This window comes from Gymnoscopelus braueri (assembly GCF_963280865.1).
Source record: "Gymnoscopelus braueri genome assembly, chromosome: 18".
Taxonomy (NCBI): domain Eukaryota; kingdom Metazoa; phylum Chordata; class Actinopteri; order Myctophiformes; family Myctophidae; genus Gymnoscopelus; species Gymnoscopelus braueri.
The window spans coordinates 10,027,839-10,052,458 of NC_137618.1; the positions used below are offsets into that span (position 1 = coordinate 10,027,839).

At 37.6% G+C, this 24,620-nt stretch overlaps 1 protein-coding gene across 2 annotated transcripts in view; it reads left to right on the forward strand.

Annotated features, from left to right (window-relative positions):
* Positions 1-288: 288 nt before the first annotated feature.
* The window catches only part of LOC308105979 (H-2 class II histocompatibility antigen, E-S beta chain-like), a 487,891-nt gene continuing 463,559 nt past the window's right edge, over positions 289-24,620 (forward strand). Inside the window, exons 1-9 of one of the 2 annotated variants that reach the window (XR_013934951.1) lie at positions 289-357; positions 421-504; positions 1,037-1,291; positions 8,066-8,338; positions 16,891-17,107; positions 17,699-17,766; positions 18,797-18,910; positions 19,355-19,411; positions 19,894-20,154. Coding sequence is in view for 1 of the 2 variants with exons in the window: in XM_080456963.1 (XP_080313089.1) it covers positions 438-504; positions 1,037-1,291; positions 8,066-8,338; positions 16,891-17,107; positions 17,699-17,766; positions 18,797-18,910; positions 19,355-19,392 (1,032 nt within the window). In the remaining variant the exon portion in view is untranslated. Of the gene's footprint in view, positions 358-420; positions 505-1,036; positions 1,292-8,065; positions 8,339-16,890; positions 17,108-17,698; positions 17,767-18,796; positions 18,911-19,354; positions 19,412-19,893; positions 20,581-24,620 lie in introns of those variants that run through there. The other variant, XM_080456963.1, reaches the window with a different exon arrangement.

Below are 24,620 nucleotides of genomic sequence, written 5' to 3' on the forward strand. Positions count from 1 at the left end.
GACCCCCCACCTTGAAAAAGACTTGGAATTGTAGGAGTTGAGGCTTTACATTTAGTTTGACAGAGATAAATAGATCTACATGCTCTAAAAGAGCTTGTAGATCGGCTATTTTCAAAACATTTGCTCTTTCTTATATTAATTGACAATTTGGCCAATGTTTGACCAGTTTTTAGTATAGTTTGTTGATTACTTATGAAGCAGCAGCTATACTGTTCATGATATGTGCAATAATCCAGACTGTCGTCTTTCTGGAAACAGATGATGTAACATCATCTCTTTAATCTGATTGGCTGATTATTCTAAACTACAGAACGAGTCGTCCTTCATTCTCTTTCAGACTCCAGAACTTCTCTTTCGGTAAACATCTGTTTATTCTGATCTGTTTATTCTCATCTGTTTATTCTCATATATTAAATCCAGTTCAGTTTTGATCAGTGATGATGAAGATTACAGCCACCCTCCTCATCCTCTCCTCTGTACTTCATGTCAAAGCGATCCCAGGAAGTAAGTACATTATATCTATGTTATTCTATAATATATACATTTATACCTACTGTTATTATATAAAAACAAATATGAACAATGCACAATACAGCCAAATGACCTCACAAATGACCCTACAAACACACGCACGCACACGCACACGCACACACACACACACACACACACACACACACACACACACACACACACACACACACACACACACACACTCCTTTTACTACCTGTATATACAGTATTGGATCTTGAATGTTGGTCCAAATACATAAACATTAAAACAGATGTTAGGAACTGTTGTTGTGACATCATGAACAAATCATTCTGTATGAATTACTTTTATAATAAAAAAATAAAACAAAAAACATTTGAATGTGTTTCAGTGTGAATAAAACATTTGACAGGAAGCTACTTTTAATATCCAACCTTTCACTTCATATAAGAACCAAACATGATTGTTTAACATGATGATTATGTGTTATTGTCACTGTGAAGAAGTTTGTTGTTGAATTTAATGTCATCTTTGTTTTATTTCCAGTGTTCCATGAGGACATTAATGTCCTTAGCTGTTCAGACACAGTTAAGGACTCATATAAAGAGTTCATGATGGCACTGGACGGTGAAGTGTTGATGTACGCAGACTACAACAAAGGGAAGATGGTGGAGCCTCAGCCTCCGTTTGTAGATCATATGTCCTTCACAGGATTTTATGAAATAGCTTTGGATCGGCAGCAGTACTGCAAACACAACCTGGACACCATTCGCACTGCCTTGAAGAAACCACCAGTGAAAGGTACATGAAAGTATTAACTGTTATACACCCTGTAACTACGCCACTAACCACCAGGGGGGTGCCACTGAGCACATTTCTAAAATTAGACTTCTTAATATAGATTTATATTAATAGATATATATAAATAGATATATATAAATAGATACCTATAAATAACCACACTAAAAATAACCTATTTAATTAATGCATTAATTAAATCCTCTCATGATGTGTCATGATCTCTCTGTGTGTTTGTATGTGGCCATACATGCCATTACATCATGGTCTGTCTATTGCCAAGGCTAGCTGTTGTTGTCATTTCGATTTCTCTGTCACCTCTCATTTCCCCAATACACCCACCCCCCTCTCTCTGTCTCTTGGCCATTTGTTGCAGTCACTGTATCTGCATATTAAATCAGGGGGGTCCAGGGGGGTCTATGCCCCTTGAGAGAGATACAGACTTTACAATGAAATGTTTTTGAGATTAATTATTTAATCTAGCCAATCATTAATTCAGTATTAATTTCATTATAATTCCATCTCTCTCTGTGTGTCCGTGTGCTTGTGACTCTGTGTGTCTCTTCAGTTCAAGTGGTGTTCTTGTGCAGGACTTTATTACTTTATGTCCACTATCTGTGGCAGTTAGGCTAAAAAAATAGATCGGGGGCTTTGTCCTGGGGGCTGCAGCTGGTTCGCACATACATGTGATCTTCTGTTTTCCATGGGATCTGTGAACCAGGGAACCAACATTTGATGAGTGGGTTAGGGAATGGTTTGGGTTGGGGTTAGGGTTAGGGTTGATCAAAATAACAATTCTTTAATGAAGTAATGTAGATGTAGAACAATAATTTAACTATTGAGAGTGTAAAATTATTAAAGATCGATCCGGGTGTGGATGAGGGGGAGGGGGTTCCAGGGGGTCCCCAGTTAAATGATGGAGAGTTGGTAACCAAATGAACCCTGAACAACTGGTTGAGAACCAGTGACTTCAATTTTCAGGTCTCGTGTGTAACCCAGGTCTCATGTGTCACTTTTAAATCATATGATAAAATGGCTGTAATTGGTACTGCATGCATACGATCTACATACAATAAATATTTATTATGGCTGACTGAGTATATGCCATTCTGATATTAACCAATTCAGCCCCATTATACATTCAGACCAAAAATAGCCTATCTACAAGGTCTAGTGTTAGTGTTAGGGGATCGTAAATAGTGGTCCACTGGTAGTGGGTAACGGGGGATGGTAACATATGGTGATTTTGGGATCTGGCTGTCTATCTATCGATCGATCGATCTATCTATCTATCTATCTATCTATCTATCTATCTATCTATCTATCTATCTATCTATCTATCTATCTATCTATCTATCTATCTATCTATCTATCTATCTATCTATCTATCTATCTATCTATCGGTCTATCGGTCTATCGGTCTATAACCTCAATGCTTTGCGATGCATTGCATTGCGAGCCTTGTAAATCTAGTATTTTCAATGGATTTTTTATACATTTCTCATGAGAAAAAAAAAACTCCATGATTCAATATTTGAGTGATATGCGAAATGCATGTCCTGTTATTACTTGAAAGTTGAAGACCTCTGTTTTTTCACATTCTCTTATCCAGATATTTTAGATCTTGGCCATTGGTACATAATATAGCTTCCAGTTTTTTCTTATGGTACAATCATAATCAGATAAAATAGGTTGAGTATATGCTGCATATCTTTGGCATAAGACAAACAATGTATTGTTTTTAAATTATATCAAGAATTATGTCTGTTATTTTTAAAGCACTATGGTTAGCATGCAAAGGTATTTCATCCAGACCCAATTCTCCCAGTTATATTGTAAGGTTTCTATGTCAATTTGAACATGTATTTGTTCTTAAGGGTTCTAATTATACAAAAATGCAAAAATGATAATGCACACAAATACTGCTTTGGTGTAAATCTCTGACAAAAAACTATTGACAACAACAACACAATATGTTAGTAAATGTGTTAGTTTAGGCTAGGCTTGTTTAAACTGTCAAGATATCTTCACGTTACAAAGGAAAGATAGCATTAAATAGTTGATAAATAGACAGAAATAATCTGTTAGTCTAAAACTCTGTCTAGAATTAACTTCTAATAATGGTAGGGTTAAACATAGTTCAACTTTTGTATAGTTAAAAAGGCCCCACTAATGTATATCTAAGTATGTGGACCTATAAACACAATAACATAAAACAATCTTCTTTTTTCTTAGTCTGATGGGATAGTCAGGCTATACTAGCAATACTATACTAGTCACATTATATACTTTTTTCTAGGTCCACCCCCGCTGTGACCTAGGAGGGGACCTTTTACCATGGTAGGGGTAGGTCACACAATAATAACAACAACAATTGTCCAGTAAATAGAATAGAATTTGTTAGATCTGATATGACTATAACTTTAATTCAAGAAGACCATTGTTAAGTCTGTGTATCAGCTCTGTCATTTTTTGGTAACAGCCCTGCACATGACCCCCGGGTGAACGGCCACATAACACCATTTATGGCTAGCCAGCGTAACATATATTCTGTTTGTTAATTTCACTTCAGATAGTTTCCACGCATCCGGGGCAGTGATTGCGTTTGGATGTGCAATAAACCCTCTGCGAAACCTTTCCTGTCCAATTTCAATTTCTAGCCGCTCTGATGTATAGTTAGCTTTGAGATACGGACATTCTCCTCTGGTGAAGTAAGCATGTTGATTTAAAAGCGTATCACCCGGCAGAAACTTTGTAAGGACAAGTTTGCAAGTTGCACACCTGTGATTATCATCAACCCCAGTGTGTTCCATGTTACATGGGTCACCTAACCATGCAAAATTTGACGATTTTGATTTAAAGCCAGTATCAGTGTTTGATTTGCTACTGGGCTCATTGCGTTGTAAAGGTACTGTAGCCCACACAACGCAGCTTCACGGGCATAATATGAATGGTCGTCGGCTGGAATATATCTGCCTCCGTCTGTATCATTCATCCATTTAACCTGACCTACCATAAGCCTATCAAAATAGGGATCTAGGCCACAGGCCACGTATTTTCCATTTAAAAAAATTATTCTGTCAAAGATTGTGGGCTCGCCACCATCCTCGGATTTGAAGGATTTGGCATCTTTAGTGGAGATGGCAAATGGATTGGCTGTTTGGATGGAAAATGGATTGGCTGTTTGTTTAACAGAATCCTGTTCTAGTAGTTCTACTCGTATGTCATCCATTTGAAAAGGTAAAAGTTGTCTGATTTTTCAAAAAAAAAAAAAGAAAAAAAAGTTATGAGTCTCTTATATCATGTAAAAAGAGGTTTAGTCATGAAAAAGCCATGTACGATGGCATCCTTATTTTTTCTTTGTCTGATGGGTTAGTCAGACAATACTAGCAATACTAGGCACATTATATACTTTTTTCTAGGTCCGCCCCCGCTGTGACGTGGGTTAGTTAGATGGATTGTTACAATATATATATACACTATAGACAATCTTATTTATATACTTTTATTATCAGTTTTCATCTAATGGATTCAAAATCCTAAAAAAATCAATGTTGAAACTTCAATATTGAACTAAAAACAGACCTAACACCTAGAAACATGTTAGAATATAAACATATTACTTGAGTTTAGAGTAATTGATACAATTCTTATTGATACAAGAGAAGATGAGAGATGGTTTGAAGATGTATGATGATTACATAATGGATGAGTGTATGTATCGTGTGGGGGGCAAACACATTGTATCATAATATGATAGCAATTCACTATATTATAGTGAATAACAATTCGACTCGGTACATATATACACTAATTAATCATTATCAATGATACAAGACCACTATCAACCCAAAACCTCTAGATATCTAGATATAGATAGATATAGATGTTTATAGAATCATATGGCGTACTACTGACCATTGTAATATTAGCTTTTTGGCTATTTATTGGCTTTGAGAGAAAAAAAAAGAGAGAAATGAGAAAGGATGTGAGAGAAGAGAGAAATAGAAAAGGTTGTGGGAATGGGTGCGAGGGGAGAGAGAAAAGAGAAAGCTTAAGATGCCACTTTACTAACCATCAGTGATCACATGTAATATGTTTTTGATAAAAATATCTACAATCCTATGATCACAATAAACGTATAACATGAAGGGTTAGGGTTATGAATACCATAAGATAGTGACTTTTGCAGTACTAAAAAAGTCACTATTCAGTTCTATCACAGTATAGAACTGAATCTATTTGGTTCAGTTTCAATAGTCTATTTACATACGTTTAGAAACGTGCGTAAACGGAAACTATGGTTATATTATGGTTGTGTTAAATTTAGACATTTTTATGTTATTGTGTTTATAGGTCCACATACTGTTTTTTTTCCCTGTTTTTTTCTAGGATGATATCAAAATACTTAGATATACATTAGTGGGGCCTTTTTAACTATACAAAAGTTGAACTATGTTTAACCCTACCATTATTAGAAGTTAATTCTAGACAGAGTTTTAGACTAACAGATTATTTCTGTATATTTATCAACTATTTAATGCTATCTTTCCTTTGTAACGTGAAGATATCTTGACAGTTTAAACAAGCCTAGCCTAAACTAACACATTTACTAACATATTGTGTTGTTGTTGTCAATAGTTTTTTGTCAGAGATTTACACCAAAGCAGTATTTGTGTGCATTATCATTTTTGCATTTTTGTATAATTAGAACCCTTAAGAACAAATACATGTTCAAATTGACATAGAAACCTTACAATATAACTGGGAGAATTGGGTCTGGATGAAATACCTTTGCATGCTAACCATAGTGTTTTAAAAATAACAGACATAATTCTTGATATAATTTAAAAACAATACATTGTTTGTCTTATGCCAAAGATATGCAGCATATACTCAACCTATTTTATCTGATTATGATTGTACCATAAGAAAAAACTGGAAGCTATATTATGTACCAATGGCCAAGATCTAAAATATCTGGATAAGAGAATGTGTTGCACTTTTGGAAAAAAAACAGAGGTCTTCAACTTTCAAGTAATAACAGGACATGCATTTCGCATATCACTCAAATATTGAATCATGGAGGGTTTTTTTTTCATGAGAAATGTATAAAAAATCCATTGAAAATACTAGATTTACAAGGCTCGCAATGCAATGCATCGCAAAGCATTGAGGTTATAGACCGATAGACAGATAGACAGATAGACCGATAGATAGATAGATAGATAGATAGATAGATAGATAGATAGATAGATAGATAGATAGATAGATAGATAGATAGACAGACAGATCCCAAAATCACCATATGTTACCATCCCCCGTTACCCACTACCAGTGGACCACTATTTACGATCACCTAACACTAACACTAGACCTTGTAGATAGGCTATTTTTGGTCTGAATGTATAATGGGGCTGAATTGGTTAATATCAGAATGGCATATACTCAGTCAGCCATAATAAATATTTATTGTATGTAGATCGTATGCATGCAGTACCAATTACAGCCATTTTATCATATGATTTAAAAGTGACACATGAGACCTGGGTTACACACGAGACCTGAAAATTGAAGTCACTGGTTCTCAACCAGTTGTTCAGGGTTCATTTGGTTACTAACTCTCCATCATTTAACTGGGGACCCCCTGGAACCCCCTCCCCCTCATCCACACCCGGATAGATCTTTAATCATTTTACACTCTCAATAGTTAAATTATTGTTCTACATCTACATTACTTCATTAAATAATTGTTATTTTGATCAACCCTAACCCTAACCCTAACCCACTCATCAAATGTTGGGGAGATAAATATTCTGTGACTACTTGAAAAGGTAAGAAAAATCGAAAAATCTCTGGCACTGGGGCAAACACAGCCAGAAATAAGTCTGGCACTGAATGAGTTAAGCTAATCATCTGGGGACCCCCAAAACATTTTATCTGGGGACCCCCCAGAAGTCAATGAATGCACTCATTCAATTATTTGAATTGAATGATGATTTATTTGATACATTTGGGGGTTATATCAAATGTTGCAATTTAATTTAAAAAGCAACAGTTCAGTGTTTTCATTTAGGTTTGCAATGCAGGCTTTAATTACAGTATAAATAATGACCTTTATTTGTTTAATATAACTCAGCTGATTGTTATAATGATTGACCTGGTATCCTATAGTTTCTTTGAGGCTCTACATTGTTCTCTCTACTCTCTACTTATGTGACTATTTACCTTGTTTATTGACTAGAGTTAGTGGTGGGAAAAGTACTCAAAAGTTTTACTTAAGTAAAAGTATCAATACTGCAATCTAGAAGTACTCTGTTACAAGTAAAATTTTGGAATTCAAAATTTACTTGAGTAAAAGTACCAAAGTATTGGCATCAAAATGTATTTAAAGTACCAAAAGTAAACTTAAAATGTTTGAAAATAGCAGATCTACAAGCTCATAGCGTGGCACTCGGTGCCGCGCTATGAGCTTGTAGATCTGCTATTTTCAAAGAGCCTAGGGTTATCCTGGACTGACAGACAGTCCTTGTTTACTCAGCCACCCTAGACAACTGGACACATAGAGAAACAGAACTTAACTGGTAGCTCAATCTCATTGTATTTAAGATATTCAATATACATCAAAACATTTTAATGCCAGATTTCACATCCTGAACCTATTTTAGACTTTATTTAGTGACATGTTTGGCCGATAGGGGGCAGTTAGCCTAGTGTTGATATTATACAGATGATAATAAAACTGAACATTAATGATTTTTAATTGTCTATTTCCAGATGGATATGTGTTCTATCAGACTGACCGCTGTGTGTTTAACTCCAGTGAGCTGAAGGACATACAGTTCATACAGTCAACTAATTTCGATGGTGATGAGATCACCATGTGGGACAGTAGAGTAGATCAGTATGTTGGATACACTGAGTATGGTGTGAAGAACGCAGAGCGCTGGAATAAAGATCCTACACTACTGGCTGCGATGAGAGCACAGCCAGAGGCAATCTGCAAAAACAACATTGAGATCGACTACTCCAATGTTCTGAACAAGAGAGGTGAGCTGATCTCAGAGCAGCACTCAACACTCATCACCTCATAAACTATAACATGACATCATAATAAATGATTCTATTCAGAGATGATTAATGGTGTTAATATTGATCTGATAACGATTATAAAACATGACTTAATCTGCTGAGAAACATTTCAGATCCTCTTAAACATCCTCTTTTTTTCTAACGATTAGTCACCCCATGGAGACTCGAATTCATGGATATTTCTTTGTTTTTGTCGCATTTTTAAGCCAATAATTTGATGACCGGCAGCGTTTCCGGTAGGAGACACAAAGAGTCTCCTTTGTATCTCCTACCGGAACCGCTGCCTACCGGTCCGCTTGTCATCAAATTATTGTCTTAGGAATGAGACAAAAACTAAAAAAATGAATTCAAGTCTCCATGGGGTGACTAATAGATAGAATTTTTTTTTTGGGGGGTGAACTATCCCTTTAAGCCTGATTTATACTGTATCCTAACAGGCTGTAACACAGAAATAGCAGATCTACAAGCTCACAACATGTGGTGTCACCATCGTACACAGAGTATAAAGGAAACATATAGATCTATTTCTGAGTGTTTTCACCTACTGTACATATAATGACCTGCCTAAAATAGAGACACCATGATTAATGTTTTTAAATGAACTTTAAAAAGAACCATGCAGGCTAAAACACACCTCTATACACTTCATTTCACCACCTGATTTTATATTTAATTATTGTCTTTACTAGTTTGTTGTCTCCGCCAGGCCGAAAGGCATGGCGAGAGAGTATGTTTTACCCTCCGTCCGTCCGTCCTTCCGTCCGTCCGTCCGTGTGTGTGTGTCCTGTCCGTGTGTTACCAGCTAATCTCCGGCACCGTTGGCCCGGTCGCTGCGAAACTGTGCACACCCACTCCCTGGATGCCAATTCAGAACCTCTGCCCCACATTTTTCACATGGGCCTGTTATAGCGCCACCAGGAGGCCGATTTGTGCAAAACCCATTTTTTCCCATTACACCTACAGCTTTTAACCAAACGTCATGCAAATCGGTACACAGTATCTCTATAGTCATGTGATCAACCCGGATCTGTCCGATTTCCCATATTGCATCCTCATTGGCTAAAGTTGGCTTCCAAAGTTTGCAGGATTGGTCCGTTTTGAACAAACTGCCTCCAATCATGAACGCAGCTTGCCATTTCCATAAAATTGCACACGCACATTCCCACTAGGCCGAGGAAGAAATGCCACTTGAACATTTTCAAATCAGCCTCATGGTGGCGCTATAACTGGCCGATTTGCATTTTTTACTATAACTGCACCGATCTGCGTGAAACTTTGCACGCACACTCCCTAGAGGCCAAGGAAAAACATCTGGACTGCATTTTTCACATCTGCTTTTTACAGCGCCACCAGGAGGCCGACTTATGTAAAATATATTTTTGGAGATTATTCCTTCAGATTCTGTCCAAAAAATTGGTACACTGCATCTCCATAGTCATGTGATTCTGATGGATCTGTCCGATATTTCATATTCCATCCTATTTGGCTTACATTGGCTTCCAAAGTTTGCAGGATTGGTCAGTTTTGAACAAAATGCCTCAAAACATGAACGCAGTGTGCACTTTCCGTGAAATTTTGCATGCAGATTCCCACTAGGCCGAGGAAGAAATGCCCCCCTTTTCACATTCACATTGGCCTGTTATAGCGCCACCAGCAGGTCTAATTTAGCAAAACACATTTTTGGAACAAAATGCCTCAAATCATGAATGCAGTGTCCGATTGAAAGGCCTAAGAAGAAATGCCACCCTTTTCACATTGGCCTATTATAGCGCCACCGGGAGGCCACAATAACCTACCTGACCTGGCGGAGACCTGTGCTCCGAGGAGCACTTTTTCTAGTTTTGTATGTTTTTAATCACTTTAGTAATATTCTACAGGATTATGTGTATTGTTTTGTTCATTCGCACTATTTTCATAAAATGATATTGCTTGGTTTATTTTTGTTTTTATAAAGCACTGTGTAACTGTGAATTATTTAATATGTTTAAATTACATTATATAAATGCATTCTACTTTGTATAAAACTGTAGACTAGTCTACAGTACTCTATGAAACGTTGTTCTCTGGTGCCATCTGGTGGCCAAACACTGACATTTACAGTTACAATTCACAATGTAGGCATTTATCAGACGCTCTTAATCCAGAGTGATTTACAGTAAGCAAGGAAAACACAAGGTAATACATCAAATGCATAAAAATAGTAATCTAGGATCATAGGTAAACCAAGAACCTATCATCAGTCTAAACAGTATAATATCAAACAAAAAAATAATCTGTACATTGAAACTCAACTCAACTCAACTAAAATGTTATTTATAAAGCACATTACAATGACCAAGGCCAACCAAAGTGCTATACAACACATCAAAACAACAATGTTACAATACATACAGTGCAAAAATACAATATAAAAATACAAATACAAGCAGATATTAAAAAAGCATAACAGAAGATAGTGAGGTAGAGACAATAGTTGTGGTGTAACTGCTTAACTGTGTTCAAAAGCCAGGGAAAAGAAGTAGGTCTTTAGTAGTGATTTAAAAATGTCTATGGACTGAGAGGCTCTTATATTAAAAGGAAGGGCTCGGGGCGGCCGCAGCGAAGGCTCAGTCGCCTCTAGACCTTTTATTGGTTGTGAGCTCAATCAGTAGCAACTGATCAGCCGACCTTAGGGGTCTGGGTGGAATATAGTCATTGATGAGGTCATTGAGGAAAGGGGGGGCTAGCCCGTTGCGTGCTTTAAAAGCAAGCATTAAAATCTTAAAATCAATACTAAAACTGACCGGGAGCCAGTGGAGAGAAGCCAGAACGGGAGTAATATGGTCCCGCCTCTTTGTACCGGTAAGGAGGCGGGCAGCGGCATTTTGAATAAGCTGCAATCGTTTTAGGAGTGATTTGTCGATGCCGATGTAAAGGGCATTGACAAATCGCTATACAAACTATACAAACCTATATGCCAGGTCTCCAAATGACCTGGCATCTGTCTATATAACATAATATCTAAATTACATTTTAGCCTTTGCATACGCCTGCAAGGTCGTCGAGGCTACAGGCTGAGGTGGAGTCTGAAGAGGTCTGTCAATGGGGAATTTTTGTTCCACCGTTTGGGAGCCAGAAGTGAGAAGAGTCTAGGACGTGTGGAGCATTGTCCAGGGTGTTTTAGAGAAAGTAGAAGAGCCTAGGACGTGTGGAGCGTTGACCAGGGTGTTTTAGAGAAGGGAGAAGAGTCTGGGATGTGTGGAGCGTTGTCCAGGGTGTTTTAGAGAAAGGAGAAGAGTCTAGGACATGTGGAGCGTTGACCAGGGTGTTTTAGAGAAGATTCAGACAGCTTCCCTGTGTTAGCTGATATGAGTGAGCGGGAGGGGTTGTAGGGTTGGATCAGGTTTGAAGATATGGGGGTGTCATATCTTTGGTTGCTTTGTAGGCCAACATCAGTGTTTTGTACTCTGTGAGGGCAGCAACTGGGAGCCAATGGAGGGAGAGGAGAATGGAGGAGAGCCGGGAAACATGAACATTTTGGCTGGTTGACGAAGTGTGTTGCGGTTTTCTGGATCATTTGGATCTAATTTGGATGATATACACTTATTAACACACACACACACACTTGGGCTTGAGGTGCTGAAGCACAGGGTACAGGGTACTTCCTGTTGGAGACGGAGACGCGCGTTTGCGTGTGCTCCAAACAAATTAAGAGAACAAACTAAGATAAACGGAGACAAACAAATCGAAACAACATATAAGTGTTATCAAATTGAAGAGTATTAAATATGAGTGAAGGAGGTGATAAGATATCGCTCAGAAGTGCTAAAAAAGACACGGCTCTAAACGATATGTCGGTCATGGAAGAGCTGAAGAAACTAAATGAGAAAATGGACGAGACACGCTGCTCGCTGGAGAAGACATTTAAAGACAAAATTGAACAAATGGGTTCCTCTCTGGAGAAACAACTTGATGGTAAAATCAACAGTCTGCGTGACTCGATGGTTACACTGGTAAAGCAGAACCAAGACAACATGAGAGCAGAACTGCAAAAAAAACAAAGCGAGATTCAAGCCAATGTGGATATGGAAATCGGGCACGTAATTGCGAGAATCGACCAGGTGGAAGCCAACTTTAACAAGAAAGTTAAACGTGCAGAATTCGACCCCGATGTTTCCATCGTTATCTCGGGCCTGCTGTTTGAAGATGGTGAGGATCTTATGCAGAGAATGAACGCGCTGCTGGCTGAGGGGCTGCGGTGCGACCCGGTACCGGTGATTGTTGCCGTGGAACGGCTGGTACCGAGAGGACGGGGCCCGGGGCTGATTAAGATGGAACTGAACACAACTGGAGATAAAGTGGCAGTGCTGAGACAAAAAAGGGAGCTTAAGGACAACACGACATTTGGCAAGGTCTATATTAGATCAGCCAAATCACACACTGAACGTCTGATCGATCTCAACTTCAGAACTATCCTTGAAGAGATGCCATCGGGAAAGGACTTCTTCATCACCGGGAATGGCCGAGTAATGAGACGGGACACTGAACGTGGACGTGAACCTGACCGCTCCGGAGTTGGCAGGGTCGTGACGTCAGAGAAAAAAGGAGAGAAGTGAGCCGCGTCTACAACCAGACAGAGTGATGCCAAAAATCTCTCTTTAATCCACTGGAACGTAAACGGATGGACAGACAAGAACCGTGAGTTAAGAACTGTGATTTTAAATCACCTACGACCAGACATAATCTCATTAAATGAAACTCATCTAACGGGAGAGGCTTCTATTGACTTGGATGGGTATGTCTGGTATGGGAATAATAGAGAAAAGCATGTTAAGGCACCAAGGGGTTCAGGGGGGGTTGGTATTTGTGTTAAATGTGACTTATTAAGTTCATATAAAATTAAAGTGATCAGTAAAGAGGTGGATGGAATTCTTGGTTTACATTTTATTAGCTTGAGTTCACAATATTGTTTTGTTGTTTTTTCATGCTACCTTCCCCCTGAGACATCCCCATGGGGAAGAGATGCATCCGGTTTTTTTGGTCATTTACTGAGTCACATGTATTTATATTCCGATGTGGATGCCATTTATGTTTGTGGTGATGTAAATGGTAGAACTGGTAACCTAGAGGACTATGTGAGGGAAATTGATGATGTGCCAATGAGAGTTGTTCTAGATGAGGGGGTAAATAAACACGGAGAATCATTGATAGAATTTCTTAAAGACTCCAAAATGTGTATTGTAAATGGCAGAATATGTCCACTAAATGACAACTACACCTCAGTATCTATAAAAGGAAAAGCAGTTGTAGATTATATAGCAACTCCTTATGAGTGTTTGAAAACATGTACATTGTTCAAAGTGATAACTTCTAATCAAATGGTAGAATTAACTGGTTGCATGCATCTCATTGGAGAACGTAGTAAAGTGCCTGACCATTCCCTGTTAGTAATGGATTTTACAGTAGGTTATGGAACTAAGATAGATGTAGATTTAGCGAGGGAAAGTGACCAACAACTTAAACCTTATAAAAGAAGTGTAAGCAGAAAACTACCAAATGATTTTTTGTGTTCTAATATGAGATGCAAAGCATTGATAGACCTGGTGGATAGACAGCAGGCTTGTTTTACTACACAGGAGATGTTAGATAGTTGGTATGGTGATCTATGTAAATTAGTCCATGATGAAATGAGAAAATACTCCCAGGACAAGCCATATACTACTAAAACAAAGAGAATTAAGCAAAGCAAACCATACTGGAATAAAGAGTTGCAGGATCTGTGGTACTCTATGCATAGTGCAGAACGATTGTTTTTAAGATGTAAAGGAGCTATAGGGGACAGGCAGCAACTGTTAGATAATTTCAGACAATGTCAGCATGCATTTGATAAGAGATACCGTTTCTTTAAACGGAGATACCAAAGAGGTCAGCTATTGTATCTGGAAGAAATCCAATCATCAAGCCCTCAGCACTTCTGGAGTGAAATTAATAAGTTAGGACCAAGACGTAAAAAAATAATTCCAATGGAAGTATGGGGAGAAGGGGGAAATTTGATAAGAGAGACTTCACAAGTGTTGTCTAAATGGGAAAAAGATTTTGCCACTCTATTTGAAAATGATGCAATAGGCTTTGATGATGATTTCTTTCAGGAAATGTGTCGATTAAAAAACAACTGGGAAAAAGAAATGCAAGAAGCAACATTTCAAAGTAATGGGGACCTTAATAGGGAGATTTCTATGGGGGAAGTGCTAAAGGTTATTGACAAAGCTAAAATAGGAAAAGCTACAGGTATAGAAGACCTACCAAATGAAATTCTAAAATCACCTAAGCTTGCCCAAATTTTGTTTAATTTGTTTTACAATTGTTTTGAACACAGTAGAATACCATCAATATGGTCTAAGTCCATCATAAGCCCCATACCAAAATCACAGAAAAATGATCCTAGAGTTCCCCTTAATTATAGGGGAATTAGTTTGATGAGCACAGTTTATAAATTGTATTCATCTTTACTTAATGAGAGATTGATGGAATTTTTAGAGAAAGAACAGCTTCTGGTAGAGGAGCAGAATGGCTTTCGTAAAGCCAGGGCTTGTATTGACCACATTTATACAGTATGTGCCATAGTAAGAAATAGACTGAAGGTAAACAAATCAACATACGCGTGCTTTATTGACTTCCAAAAAGCCTTTGATTTTGTCAATAGAGACCTTCTTGCCTATAGATTGATTAAGACTGGTGTAGATGGAAAGTTTTATCAGGCAATTAGCTCACTTTATAGTGCACCACAAGCATGTGTAAAGGTAAATGATGCTTGTACCAACTGGTTTCCCACACCATCAGGAGTGAAACAGGGGGACGCTTTGTCCCCTACCTTGTTCGCTGTATTTATTAATGATTTAGCTAATCAAATCAAACCACTAAATTGTGGAGTCAAATATGGAAGTGAATATGTCAGCATTTTAATGTATGCTGACGACATTATCTTAATAGCAGAGACAGAAGTTGACTTACAAAGAATGCTAACATGTGCAAGTAACTGGTGTAAAAAATGGAGACTTTTGATAAATGAAAAGAAAACTGAAATCATGCATTTTAAAAACCCTGCCATGCGCACAAGTGACTTCCAATTCCAATTTGGGGGATCAAAGTTGAATTATACAAAGTTCTATAAATATCTGGGCTTTTATTTGGATGAGCATATGCATTTTATAAAAGGAACCACTTTATTGACAGAATCAGCAAATAGAGCACTAGGAGGAGTCATAGCTAAAACAAAGATCCTGAGGGATATGGGTTTCTCTACCTACTCCAAACTATACCAGGCTTGTGTGTGTCCAGTGTTGGATTACGTAGCAGGAGTGTGGGGATTTAAACAATATCCTAAAAGTGAGGCTGTCCACAATAGAGCTATGCGGTACTTCTTGGGAGTACACAAATTTACGCCAACCCTGGCCATCATGGGAGATATGGGATGGGAACCCAATGAGGTACGGTGGAGTGAGCATATGGTACGTTTGTGGAATAGAATACTGGGGCTGAACACTAATAGAATTGTAAGAAAGGTCTTCGAGTGGGACATTTTGATCAAGGGCGCATGGGCTACGGACATGTATGACATTCTTTTGAGATCAGGGTATGAAGACCATTTTTATAATAAAGAAAAAGTAGAGACTATGGTAATAAAAGAAACTATTTTTCAACAAATAAAGGACAGATGGGCTCTGGATATATGGTGTAAACCAAAGCTCCGTACTTATTGTGACATAAAGCATGTCTATTGTACAGAAAATTATGTATTGTATCATTTGTCAAAAAAGAAACGAAGCCTATGTGCTCAAATCAGGGCTGGCATACTTGGTCTTCATATTGAGACGGGTAGATATGTAGGCACGGTTGAGGAGGATAGATTATGTGGTTTGTGTGATCTTAATGAAATTGAAAATGAAATGCATTTTGTTTTGTATTGTCCATTCTACAACTCTATCAGGCAGAGACTTTTTAATAAGGTAGATCCTAAATATGAACTTGTGTGGTTGGAGGATTCAGAGAAACTGAAATGTCTCTTTCAACATGATATTTTTTCATTTGCTTCATTTCTTGACAAGGCCTGGTCAATGAGGAGGAGGGCCATTTATATGTAAAATGGGATTTTCTTATTTTTGTTCTTATTTTGTTCATATAAGTACTATACGCATGTTTTATTTAAGTGGTATGTTATAAGGAAGGACGTAATATGAACAGGAAGGACTGTTAATGGACTGTTAATGTCTTGTTTTCTTTTTGTGTAATGTGTCATATAATCCCATATGGGATGGGCCAAAATGGTGGCATGACACGAAAATAAAAATTTCATTCATTCATTCATTCATTCATTCATTCATTCATTCATATTAATGATAATGACATGTTCCTATGACTGGTATATAATAATAATAATAACAATAATAATAATAATAATAATAATAATAATAATAATAATAATAATAATAATAATAATAATAATAATAATAATAATAATCTTATTTATCCAGTGGAGCCCAAAGTGAGACTGAAGTCAGAGACTCCCCCTCGTCGTGGTGAACACACTCACATGCTGAGGTGCAGCAGCTACGACTTCTATCCTAAAGTGATCCTGGTGACCTGGTGGATAGGTCAAGAGCCTTTGACCTCTGGTCTCTCCTCTACCGATGAGCTGTCTGATGGAGACTGGTACTACCAGTACCACTCCTACCTGGAGTACACACCCAGGTACACACCTAACAGACACCTATATATAGAAATGCACACCTAATAAGATACCTATACATATATTAATTTAAAATAAAACAAGTGTTACTCACTCGCTGACACACACACGCGCACACACACACACACACACACACACACACACACACACACACACACACACACACACACACACACACACACACACACACACACTCGTGCACCCATGACGAACGCACACAGCGAGTGAGCGAGTGTGCTATACATGAATACACACACAGGAATGCGCTATAACGTGCGTATCTCGTTACTAAGTTTCTTCTGCCTCTTGCCTTCCTATTTTTCCTGCAATGGGGAGGGAATAGTGGACATATACACAATAAACACCAGAGCGGAGGAGAGCCCAGCGGGGCATTCACGCTCCTACACAAAGATAGTCAAACAAAATATTAACAAAGATCAACGGATCAATGTGTCGAATCGCGGTGCGTTTCAGCGTGTAGATCGACTACAACTGTGTGTGTGTGTGTGTGTGTGTGTGTGTGTGTGTGTGTGTGTGTGTGTGTGTGTGTGTGTGTGTGTGTGTGTGTGTGTGTGTGTGTGTGTGTATTACAGATCAGGAGAGAAGATCACATGCATGGTGGAACATCCCAGCCTGACCGCGCCTATCAAGATGGACTGGGGTCAGTTACTGTAATCTACTTTAATCTACTGTAATCTACTGTAATCTACTGTAATCTACTGTAATGTGTTACACTACACTCTGTTTTAAGGGTTCAAGGATTATTCTCTTTTTGTAACTGAAGGTACATTTGTTTTGCAGAAAGGAAACACAGCAATCCAATTAAAGACAAAACACAATAATACACCAGAAATAAAAATCAATACAAATACATTAAAACATCCTAAAAGGTAACCATTCTAATATATCAGTGGTGCTCAAACTTTTTCTTGTCAAGGACCCCCAAAAGTATGTTTTTGGCCGCTGATCCCCATCAAAATATGTTGTTCCAGGGACCCCCCAGAAGCAAATATTTGAGTTAAAAATGTTGTTTAAAATATATATATATATATGAATTATATTCAAAGATTTGCACAAATGTTCAAGTATTTTCAAAAATAGCAGATCTACAAGCTTGTAGCATATGAGCTTATTGATTTGATAGAAACAGATCAAAGACCAGATTGATTTGATAAAAACAGATCAAAGACCAGATTGATTTGATAAATACAGATCAAAGACCAGATTGATTTGATAAAAACAGATCAAAGAGTCATCATGGTTTTATCAATGTGAAAACAAGACAGTTTTCTAAGACAGAACAAGCGCTGATGTTCTTTTTTACAAACTGCCTCACAGTTCTGAGTCTATGACTCTGTCCCAAGATACCCACACTTTCTGCACATTCCACAGCCTGCTTTATAATCATCATAGTAAAAGGTTGATTCAGGTCTTCTAAAATCTATCATCATATCCTTTGTTTTGGGTGTATTTAGCTCTAAGAAGGACATGTCACATCAGGTGACAAACCCCTCAAGGACTGGACCAATAGGGTTGGACTCATTATTACTGAACAGACTCACGATGACTGTGTTGTCTGTTTATTGTTTAAAGTAGCTTATTGTCAGATAACTCCATGTCAGAGTCAGTGAAGAACAAGGTGTTTTAATCTACTGTAATAATATGATATGATATGATATTTGTATTGTCAGATGACTCCATGTCAGAGTCAGTGAAGAACAAGGTGGCCATGGGAGCATCAGGTCTGGTTCTGGGTCTGGTCTTGTTCCTGTCTGGATTCATCTACTTCCAGTGGAAGAAACGAGGTGATTAGCATGTTTAATTAACATGTTTAATTAACATGTTTCATTCATTATTATACTAGTGGAAGAAATGAGGTCAGATCAACAGAGGATCACATGACATGTGGAACCCTCACAGAAATGCAAACAAACAAACAAACAAACAAACATGTAAAGCCACAACCTAAACTGGTTTATATTGGTTTAGAACCTTAAACGGTTTAGACCAGTTTAGGCGACCTAGTTAGAGATCAAAGTGTGTTCTATGTTAGCTTTAATACATCAGTGTTACATTTAGTCCTAAATAAGAGTCAAATGTTCACATTAGTTCTGATGACTGAACCCTAATGTTGTTGTGTTGTTGTGTTGTTGTGTGTACGTTTATGCATTTTATGGAGAAATACACACAATACAACATAGGATTTATTTGTGTGTCTGTTTTAACTGTCTCTCTTCTTCTTCTATCAGGTCGTATTCTGGTGCCGACAACCAATGACGATCTTTAGACTCCTCCCACACACCCAGGTTCACTTCCTCTTTCTTTTTACTACACTTTTTTTTTGGTTATGTATAAAAGTGTTTAAAACTTGAAAACATACACAAAACAACATGCTTGTGTAAGAAGTGAAACAACTAGCCTGGTAAACCATCCCGGTCGCGTGAATTCACATTATCATGTGTATTCTGCTTAATTTCTTATAATAATGAATCTAATAATCAAATTTAATAATCAAATGATTTGTTGTATCAGACAACACTGATGACAATGTGGTCAGATGGGGGGTCCTCTTGGTAAACTAACAACTTGCTCATGATCTATTAACCATGTATAGTATAGGTTTAAATCATTAAACCATTAACAAACATTTGACAAGTTATGAGTAACACATTAACTGATAATTTGGGAATGATTAATTTACTATTATAAGGGAAGGTTATTCTAAAGTGTTAACATGTTCACACAGTTAATACATTATAATTCTTATTGGTTTATTGTCTTTTCACAGAACACCTGGGTGTGTTTTCAGAGAAGCAGAGAGTCATCGCTGCCCTCTGGTGGAGAGAGGAGGAAAATTGTTTGTCCATTCAGCTTTTAAATACTCACAGCAGCACAATGATGACATCATCAACCTTTTTTACAAATGTGTCCTTTAAAAATTCTAATTGGCTAGCCAAGGCTAACGATAATTAGTGTGCGCCCATGTCAACGTGGTTGTGAGGTTAGGGTTAAGGTTAGGTTTATAGACATAGTGTTTGTGAGGTTAAAGGTCAGGGTTTAGGGTTAAGGTCAGGTTTATAGACATCATTTTGTGAGGTTAAAGGTCAGGGTTTAGGCGCCACCTGGGCGACACACCAAAGGAAGAGGGAGTCCCGATTAGTGTGGGCGGTTCATCAAATTACTTTGTATAGTTTCTGTCGTCAGAAAACACAAACATAATATTTCAGTTCTGCACTATATTGAAACATTAAATAAATGATCACACACACAATCAGAGTTCTTCATAACATTAATATTAATATCCATCTGAATGGAAGTCAGTCAGCCATGTTTGTGTAAAAGGTTTTATTATTTTATAATTGACCATAAGTCATTTATTATGTATTCATTTATAATGTGTGATAATTAATGTGCTACGATCATTATGACATCACTGTTTCTCTGTGATGGGTGGACCTGATCCTCTAGGGTGGTCTGAGGTGATGGGTGGACCTAGACCTTCTAGGATGGTCTGAGGTGATGTGTGGACCTAGACCTTCTAGGGTGGTCTGAGGTGATGTGTGGACCTAGACCTTCTAGGGTGGTCTGAGGTGATGGGTGGACCTAGACCCTCTAGGTCTAGGGTGGTCTGAGGTGAGAATGGTGGACTTCCACAGTCTATGACATTAATGGGAAACGCTGATGACGTGCAATCATTTATAATTGCATGTGCATATCAATCATTACTTAATATAATGATTGATAGAGTCATTTCATTTGATCCCTTATCTTAATTATCATAATGTGTCTAGGGTCCTTAACCTGGTTAAAATGTCCTATTAATGGTCCCATATGGGCCTGTACCTCAGTCATGGTAAAAGTACTCTGTACTCTTAGTCTCTCTGTCTGCAAGCCAAGGTCGAACTCAAGCAGGCCTTTTCTGTGGCAATCTTGTTTTGGGAACACGGTATCTGGGTGTTCTCTTCTCTTCTACAGCTGTCTCCCTTAGTGTCACCAAATCTTCACTGACCAGTGACAGGTCAGAGATGTCAAACGTGTTTGACCCAGACATGGGGACGCTGTTGTCCAGAGATAAACTGTCACACAATCATCATCTACCATCATCTACCATCATCATCAGACGACGGAACCTCATCGCTCTCCACCAATGGCAGGATTACACCTCCGACGGCTGGACGATTGATGTCACATCCTATGATGTCATATGTTTATGTTACTGGACAATGTTAAAAGCTCGTGCTTGCTCTGTTACACGGCGGAGAGACGCGACCGATGATGCGGACACCTGTGATATACTGTAACCTTCTAATGTCTCTCTGATCTGAATACAATCAATTGTTTCGTTATACCCAATGGCTGCCTGTCTGAGTTTGGTTTTTTCCTTATTGTCTCCGTGCTACAAGTATCTGTACTTTGTGTGGGTCATGAGGTGAAATTAAATTCCAACAATTGGTCCTTCGAACCGGATATGTTTGAAATATGGTGTACGGGGGGGGAACTGAGCTATTATCAGACTCTCTTTCCCCGGCAGACCATATTTTAATACGTATCAAACGAACCAGCCTTGGGTGTAACGACTTATCACTTCTATTCAGATGAAGGTTAACTTTGAACAGTATCACAATTTATTTTGTTTGGGGCCTGGACGCGATCGCTGGACCTTTGGACTGGACCCTCGACATGTCTCAAATTCCACATGGTCCAGCCATCGGGGTCGGGATCCCTGAACCAACATCAGATTTGATGAGTATATATTTTTATTTTTATTGTACCATGGTCCAGTGATTGGGACCTCCTTATTTTTCTCTCCCTGTGAACCTTGATCTGATGAGTATAATATACCTTTTTCTTTATTGTATGTATTGTCTTTACTGAACCATTTGTCTCATAATTATCAGCCTGTTTGTAAATTACTGTTTAACACAACTCCGCTAGGGAGTGAGTCAAGTAAAAATGTTTTATCACCTTTTATCCCTGGGAGAACATTCCTGAATGTCTCATAAATTCTCTTATCAACTTTGGTCATTATATAGTTTGTCTTTGTCTCTGTATATGTTTATGAGACCACCGGAGATACCCCGACGTTTTTTTTACACTGATGTTTGACTATCAGATGTAGGGGGTTTGTCTGTGTGCCTGCATGAATATATCCTTACAATTGTCATAATGTACTAATTTTCCTTCTATACTGATATTTGACCTAAGATTAACCCCTGGTATAGCCCTCCTTTTACACTGCCTATTGGCTATATGTGGGTTAATGTTACAAATCGGGTCTCATATCAACCCATAAGAGAGTATTTCAGTGTTGCTCTCCAAGATCCTGGCTACATTTACCTGCTTGCTACAGGTAACACCATGTATGCAGATCTGTGTTTTCAATGTCAGTACCACCCTTACCATCCCTCTTAGTACGAAATATTACCAGCCAGCTGCATACCGAACATTACTAACATGTTCGACCCAGACGACAATTGCTAGGTTGTCACCCTTGAAACTTTAGTACATTGTGTCAGTACATTTTTTTTGTTTTGTCTTATATGTTTGTTTTATTTTGACCACTGTAGTTAAATCATCCATCCATTTAATATATTAAGCTTTAACAATAGGTTTTAAACCCCTTATCTAATACAGCCTCTCACTTCTCCCGTGTCTTATCTGTTTACATTCTCTTGTTCAGAGCTGGTATCATAACAAGGCTATGCCCACAGACAAGAATAATAATCACACTATAACTATGAAGGCTTGTTTTAAAAGTTTAAAATATATATATATATATATTAACACTGTTCTAAATTCATTGAACCATCAGTACAATATATTTTTGCCTTAAAAAATAAATACATTTTAATTTATTTAAAATATTTTGAATATAATTAAAATAATAAGTAAACCAATCAGGTTAAAAATCTTTTTCATTCCAAAATTAGTTTGTTGCTGGAAGATATCTATGTTCGGTATGTTTGTATGTTTGTGTGTAGTAATGAACGATTTCTCTCTCTATCTCTCTCTCTCTCTCTCTCTCTATGGGTCAGCAAGCTGTCTACGGTGTGAGTGTCCGAGCGAGCGAGGGAGCGAAGGAGTGAACGTGCCTATCTGTTTATCTTTTTCTCCCTGCTATCTATGTATGAGTGATATGCAGGCATGCGTGAATGAATGCGTGTGTCTGTCTCGCTAGTTCTAACCATTTTAGTCAAAATTTTAGTCATTCTCCAGTCAGTTAGAACAAAGTCACTCTGGTCTCTTAAAACTCCATTTCCCATAATTCCTTCTGGTCTGAGACTCCATTTCCCATAATTCCTTCAGCAGGAAGTGTTAGCGGTATGTTAGACACGTTTCTATGGCAACGTCATCCTACCAACTGAGTCACTATTGAATTCCATTTAAAACATAGATCCGTTAAATTAACCCACAATAAGATACAATTTGTTCCATATCAATATTGGGAAACATTAACTATAATATTAAGTTTATTATAAAGTCATTTTGATTTATTTTAAAAGTTTTGAAAATATTTTATCATTTTAATTTAAGATTTTTTTATGAGCTTGTAGATTTGCTAATTTTCAGAAGCGATTTTTCTGTACTTATCTCATTTCAATATACTCTTCAGAACAAAGATGTTTATTCCTTATTTTTCATTGTTATATTTCATTTTTTAAAGTTTTAATTATAACTTTTTAATTTTAAATTATTATTATTATTTTTTTTTCATCCCCTTTCTCATCAACAAATCATCTGACACACAATATATTGTAGATATATGGGTGTCAAATAGAGGGGAGTTTGATTAATATTTGATTTAAATATGATTTGATTTAATGTTTAATTGCTGTGTTTTGTGTTTCTTTTTCATTTTGTGTTTCATTTTAGAACGAGAATGTAAACCACCCCATAAATCCAAATTCCTGGACAACTATAAGGTCACAATACCTGCTAATTGTACATACAATTGTACATACAGGGCTAAACTTTAATTTTATATCTGGTTCTAAACCTGTTTTAAACTATGTTTCATACTACAGTCAACTGTAGGCTACTGTCATGCCCAACAGTAAATTTGATTTCCATTCTGTCTTACAGATTTCAACTTATGTCTTGGATAGACAGATGTTTGATGCCACATGCCTACATGCAATCAGGAAGTATTTCTTGAGTTTTAAGATGATATCACGTAAGTTTTTTCCCAAAATAAAGTGTAAAGTGATGTACAAATTTACATAGTACAGAAGTGTCCCGTTCCATTTTAAATACTTGTATCTTGATAAAGCACAAGGACTGCAGCTCCACAAGGAGGAAGGTAACTTTTCTATTTCTGAACGTGTACAGAAACAATCAATGACCCGAGACGTAGGTCTCTTGTCAGATTTCAATATGAAAACTTACAGACTGGTGAGTTGTCCCTCCCTACAATCTCTCTGCTGCCATGCCATTAAACTGTGCTAAAATTGTCTGTCTTAGTTAAACCAAACATGTTGAAAAGATTTGCTTGGGACGGAGACATTTGCTGAGATT